This window comes from Rhagoletis zephyria, unplaced genomic scaffold, assembly GCF_001687245.7.
Source record: "Rhagoletis zephyria isolate East Lansing unplaced genomic scaffold, Rhagoletis_zephyria_1.1 Rzeph_scaffold_21872, whole genome shotgun sequence".
In the NCBI taxonomy this organism is placed as follows: Eukaryota; Metazoa; Arthropoda; class Insecta; order Diptera; family Tephritidae; genus Rhagoletis; species Rhagoletis zephyria.
The window spans coordinates 678-7,554 of NW_016178930.1; the positions used below are offsets into that span (position 1 = coordinate 678).

The following is a 6,877-nucleotide window of genomic DNA, read 5'->3' on the forward strand; positions in this document are numbered from 1 at the left end:
ATTAAGAGAAGTTTTTTTTTGGGTGTGGTTCATTCCACAACAAAAAAAAAACGAATTTCTAAACTTTGTGCAAAGCTCGCGAAAATTTAGCAAATTTTCATGCTAATTTACAACTTTTTAATCAGAGTATGCTGATTTGTAGCCCAATCAATTTTATTGTAATAAAGTAGAAGTTCTAAGTAGCTACGAATTACCGTTGATTTTTGGCAATTTTTTTCCCCGCAGTCTCTTCCATACAAAAAAATTTTTCGAAAATACTTTATATGAAAAAGATGCAAAACACCTTCAACAAAAAAAATTCTCAAAAATCAATCCGATTTTTGACTAACTGCGAACTTGCATTTTTTATACCAGCATCTAATGGGCTACAAATCTGCATACCGAAAAAAATTCTAAAAAATCTGTTAAAAAGTTTCAAATTTGCTGAATTTTCACGAGTTTTCCACAAGGTTTAGAAATTATAATTTTATGCTTTTTGTTGTGGAATGAACCATACTTTTATAAAAAAATTGGCGGAAAATATTACAATAAAAATTGTTGCATATATTGTAAGAAAGCAGCTGTGCCAATACTTTTTGCCGGAAGTGTACATATGTATATACATATGTAAGTGTATTCCCTTAAACTATAAAATGGTCACAAAAACCACGAAGGTGTAATTTTTTTTAAGTTCTCCAGTCAACAATATCTATAACAATTCAAAAACCGTCCTAACCTCTCCCAACAAACATTTAGTAGCACACGAAATAATTTAAATCAGCAAACGAAAAAATCGTGTTAAAGGAAAGTGCGTAGCATACACACATATACAGGCATACACATTCATACCTTTGGGTCATTCAAAAAAAGATACGCATACGCCATGTAACACGAAAAACGTGCCGACTACGGCAATGCTAACCACTGTTTCTTCTTCACTACGCCACTTTCAGTTATGCGATTTTTTTTTGGTTAATTGTAAATGAAAGTAAATTTTTACGATCGGAAATAAGAACCACGACAATTTTCAAAAAAAAAAAAAAACAATAAAAAAGCCATTGTTCGTGGCTCAAATACAAGAAAATTTTACAAGCCAACTTCCATTTCGGTTTGACGGTATAAAAACCAGCTGTGCCACAAAAAAGTCATTAGTTTACCAAAAACCAAAAAAGTGCAATGTTATCGCAAATAAGCTATGCTATTCTCGTGCTCTACTTTTGTGCTTCAGTTTACGCGGATATTTCACACTTTTTTGCTGGCGATTATGACTACTATTCACAGCAACATCAGTATCCTGTAGCTTTAGTGCCACAACAATCCGCCGTAACGAGTTTGTATGCTGCGCTGCCACCCGCGCCGGGAGATTTTTCTTCGAATGCTACTTTTCCCGATACACCGCCTACGTCTACACATTCTCCTGTAGCGCCAGTGCGGCCCTCAACAACTGAATTCACATTGCCCGAGATTGTGGAGAATCGCAGCGCTAAGAGTGGTAGCGGTGGTAGATTTAATTTTATACCATTGCGCAATCAGTATTTGACACCGGAGGAGAATCGGCCTAATTATGAGGCATCCAAGCGGCCGCCAACCTCGGGGTGAGTACAAAGGATAAGTGCTGGAAAATGCTACAGTAGGCTAATGGAATGTGCGGAGGTTAAATGAGTTGAAAAGTGGTGGTATTTTAGTTGCAGCGAATACTGATCTTCGTTGCTAAGGTGGCTAGTTTAGATAGGGTGTTTAAGAGAGTGTTAACGACAAATGTTCATTAAACGTTTCCTAATGGGAGCAGTCCATATTAAATACTTTATAAGCCATTTGAGAACTGCAAAGGCCCAAATTCATAATTTTTTTATGTCGATGTTGTGGGCCCTTCATTTCGTAACATAGAGGCCTGTTGGAAAGTTGCAAAAAAATAAATATCTCTAAAACTTCTTCCTTATTTCTACAGCGCCGGCTACTTTTACCCCCGTCCCACATCCACTTTTATACCAGCAACGAGACCAACCACCACCACCACCACTACAACTGAGCGCCCCCACCCTATTGTGGTGTGGATCCACCAGCTATTCTACCATCCGCACAAGCTCCCATCAACAACGAACCAATTGCACTACAGCCACCTGTACAAGGCAGTGGACAGGGATATGATTACAATGTACCCGCTGGTCCACCATTCCAGCTGCCTCTTTCAACACCTGCGCCTGCTTATTTGCCAGCAGATGAAAATACAATCGAAATGGTGCCTTACGCCTGCACGTACACGAAATGCGTTGCATGCAACACGCTGGCGGCGGATATTTTCGCGCCGTACTCAAAGTGGACAGTTTCATAGGCGCAGCGCCCACAGTCGACAATGATTCGAACGACAAGCGTTGCGAGTTAAAGTTGGCGCGCAGCTTTGTGGTGGCTGATATCGTCGAGGAGGACTTTGAAAAGTGTGGCGTGCACACTTGCGGCAAGGATTTGTGTTTACGTTTGCGGTTTCCCAGCATACGCGGCATGCGCACGAGCGCAGATGGCATACTGACACTGCACTGCAAAACGCAACAGCGCGTGGCGGTAAAGACGCATGCGCTCAAAATGAGCGTGTCCAATGAGGTGTAAGTAGGCGTTTTGAATGTGTTTGCGAATGACAATGCAAAATGTATTAATGATCCTCCTAAATACCTTTGCAGACAAGCGCGCAGCCTGGGCACGTATGCACACGGCGGCACACAGCTGCCTTTTCGCACGCACGTAGAGCTACTGCGGCGCACAGCACAGGGATATGAGCGTCAACTAGATGCAACCAGCGCGGTGTTGCTGGGTGAGGAATTACTGCTGCGCGCGCATGTTATCGCTGGTGATGGTAGGATATGCTGCGTTATTTAATTACTTTTAGAGAGTTTCTTAATCTACAACTCTTATCAACAATACACAGGTTGGAATTACACCAAACTGACAGATGTTAATGTGGAACGCGTCTCACCGTCCGGTGAGCTGTTGAACAATGTTGCGCTTATAACTCCACGCGGCTGCATTAACCCCTCCATGCAGAGCATTTGCACGCAACCACCGAGTTTCGACCCGCCACTCGGCCATCGCTTGAACTTCAAAGCTGTTATGTTTCAGGGAATGCGCAGCGGTGATGAGCTCGTCATATCAATGCGCATTACTGGCTGCCTGGAAGCGCGCGATTGCCATGTCGATGCCAGTGATTGTGGCGCGGTGGGCAATTTGTGGCGGCGTAAGCGTAATGTAAGCGCTCACATGGCGGGCGTGGGCAACCAGCAAAGCACTGCGAATGGCAGCGAAGTGTCCGAGATATCACGCATCGCATTCAGAGTTGTAATGCCGAAAGAAGGTATGGCAGAGCTCAAAGCTCGAAGTGGCACAGGCGCAGGCGCAGGCCCAGGCATGGAGCTTGAGGAGCAAGCAGCAACTGTTGCTACGTCACTGTGGGAGAGCGCAAATGACAATATGCTAGTGCAGTTGAGCGCTTTGAAATTGATCTCAGCTGTGGGTTTTGTGCTGCTGCTGACCTGCTTGGGCATATTTGCAGCGGTTAAACTGACAAAATGAGATCCTCAAGATGAAAATTCTAGTTACGTATTTAAACAAAATTGTGGTCTTTAAGAGAAAAAAGAAGAATATTAGGAATTTGACAAAGGCAACCGTTCTGCCTTTAAAAGTAGTTGCTGGTAATTAAAATTAAATGCTGAAAAACCTGCGAAAGCTTGAAAAAATGCGAAATTGCCAAAATTTTCCTAAGAAATACATTTTTTTCGCGTGTTTTCAAATGCTTGCCTATGGAAAAATCATTTAAAATTAATAAGGTTTTCGCCTCAAAGCATGATAAGTCGTAAAACTTTTGAATAAAAGACATTTTTTCAGGGAAAGGCACTTTCTTTCTCAACAAAGTCTCCTCTTGTCACGATACATTAGTCCAAAAATAAAGTTTCCTATTTTTTATACCCTGCAATTGTTATGCTTTCTCAATGTCCTAAATATAGATGTTTAGCTGTTCACTTGACCCAAATCTCTCACCATCGAATCATTTAATGAGACTAACCTCGTAACGAATTTTCGTAGGCTACTGCAGTTTATTCCCAAAAACTACAAGTCCACTACAATGCCAAAGTGTTTGGTTGGTTGCCTCTTTTTCACAACCCAGATAATATCAAATCACTTCATTTTTCCAGAAAATGAAAAATGTTTGGATACCGAAATTATTATCTGACGGCTTTAGTTACTCCGATCACCTGGAAACCTGATGTGGAGTTAGGTGATTTCTAAATTTTCTTTCCGACTTAAGGAATAGTTGAGTGCAAGAATATTGAGGATGTGGTAAAATTTTGAAATTAATACGATATTATTAGAGGAACGCACTACCACTCCCTGGCTTCAGCGTTCCATCACTGATCCCAGTAACATCAAAAAACAAGATTTATTCTAATACATAGCCGCCGACCCTCGGCAAACCTCGGCAGTGAAAAAGCGTGTCATGAAAACCTCAAGGCGCGCACCACAAATCGGAGGAGAAACTCTGACAAGCACTAACGGAAAAAGCAGCATTGCAGTCGCTAATTTAAATTTTCCTCAAAAACATGCAAATCGTTCAAATATTCTTTTCTAAATGTTTTTCTACGACAGCCTAAAGTCGTTGTCGTTTGAAAATTTTAGTCCCCATAAATACTTTTTGAATTTAAAAGTCACGAGTCACCAGTTCTGGAAATTAGGGAAGGTGGTCAATTTCTGTGAATGCCGTAAATTTTAAGGCATTCCTCGCCACCCGAGCGATGTGAATGGGCGCACCAAATTGTTTAGTTTCTGCTGTATGACTACCTCCCGTGCCTGATCCAGTAAAGCATGTAGTCAAATAATAAAATTTCCTCGGTTCACAATACACTTAAATACACATTTTGAACAAAGCATTCCGACACAGTTCCAAAAAATCTTCACAACTTACTCGCCAATCGTCGCTGCTAGTGGAGCGGTGCGATCTTCTAAAAAAGGAAGAGGATTTTACCAGATTACGGGAACCGGTTTCGATAGTTGTGAAAGGGTGGCCCCCTCCTAAGTTGGTTTAGTTCCGCTTGCTTTTCTGCTTAAAATATACTTGTTTCATATCGTCGGTGATACTGCAAAACGTTCCATGGCAATTAATACCTCTGATGCTTAAATAATCTGTCACCGGTACCTTATCGCTTATGTTAATCGTACATCTATCTCAGCCAAAGGAAAACAGTCTCGCAATTAGTTTATGAGTTTCAACAAAATTGCATTAAATTTTCAAATTTGCTAATCAGAATTTTTAGAAAAAAATTTGGTATGCAGTTTTATAACCGTTGATTTTTGGCAACTTTATGTTGACGGTGCTACGCACTTTTTTATGTGGAGAAAATGAGCAACACCTTTCCACGGTTAGTCCTGGATGCTTCTAACTACAAAACTGCATACTGAAAATGTTTCTACATACGTTAAAAGCTCGAAATTTTGATGAAATTACATATGTGGATTTTTTCTAATTTTTGTACAAAGTTCGAGATTCGAAATTACGTGATTTTTGTTAGATAACGAGCTATACTTTCATAAAAAATAGCAAATATTAAATAAAAAAAGAAAATTGTCAAATTTTGTTGCGTCCTTAATTATATTTTCGCCACTGTATTTCGTTACTTGCTTATTTCTAAGAAATTTAAGTTCAGATTTATGGCTCGAAAATAAGTAGGTCGAGTTTGTAACAGCCACTTTTGCTATAGCAATTAATAGTTAATACTAGTATCTGATGCGTGATATCTGCATCCCAACAATAACTATTAATATGTTTATAACCGAAAGCAATTTTAGTTACAAAAACAAAAAATGTATTTGAATTTTATATGGAAACCGACAGAAAAAAAATTATTTTTCACTTAAATTGCTTTCGGGAAACCGGCAGTTAATGAAATAAGTTAGAGCAAAGTCGATGGCAATTAGGCATTGATTTCCACACACTGTGACGATAACACCACAATTCAATTAAAATCGTTAATGTTATTTTTTTACATAGCTAAGGTGGTCAAAGCAGGTCGAGTATGATCAACGTATCTAAGTACATATATCAACATCAAAAATTTGTGTGGGGCATTCCTTTGTTTTAATCTACGAAAATTTCAACATATTAAAAAAAGTGTTAGTGATCGCTAAAGGCTTTGAAAAATTTTAATTTTTTTAAAACGCAAAAATTCGTCACAATTTTAACTTGAAATCCGATAAATTTGAAATTATATAATTGAAACTTGTTCATATAAATTCATAGACTCGCTGAGTTATAGCAGGTCAAAGGCCTAGTAGTGATCCCAAATTTTTTTTTTTAATTATTATTTTTTGCATGCCTTTATTTTGCACGTTAGATGCTGATAATTTAGGACTACCCAAATGGTGTTTTGGTATATATTTAGTACTCCTACAATACGCCGCTTATATGTTTGTATATGTACATTAAAGTGGTACAAAAATGTATGTAAAAAAATAAGATCGGATTTTTAATGCCGGCACCCCCTAGGATTGTTCTATATCGAAAAAAATATACCCCTATTTTTTTATTTTGAAAAAAATAAATAAAAATAGGGAGTGCTCAAAGCGCTCAAAGTTTTCCATGTATTTTATATGGGGGAAAAACAACTTTTCGTTGAAATAGTGTAGAATTCTAGAAAATCAACAGTTTTCNAATTATTATTTTTTGCATGCCTTTATTTTGCACGTATGATGCTGATAATTTAGGACTACCCAAATGGTATTTTGGTATATATTTAGTACTCCTACAATACGCCGCTTATATGTTTGTATATGTACATTAAAGTGGTACAAAAATGTATGGAAAAAAAGTAAGATCGGATTTTTAATGCCGGCACCCCCTAGGATTGTTCTATATCGA

At 38.6% G+C, this 6,877-nt stretch overlaps 1 protein-coding gene across 1 annotated transcript; it reads left to right on the forward strand.

Moving 5' to 3' along the window:
* Positions 1 to 1,207: 1,207 nt before the first annotated feature.
* LOC108381247 (uncharacterized) lies at positions 1,208 to 3,540 on the forward strand (the record flags this gene model as incomplete). The annotated part of the gene is made up of 4 exons (XM_017637664.1): positions 1,208 to 1,574; positions 2,205 to 2,579; positions 2,655 to 2,827; positions 2,900 to 3,540. Coding segments are annotated over 4 exons (1,556 nt in total), but the record flags the coding sequence as incomplete, so codon positions are not given.
* Between the last annotated feature and the right edge of the window lie 3,337 nt (positions 3,541 to 6,877).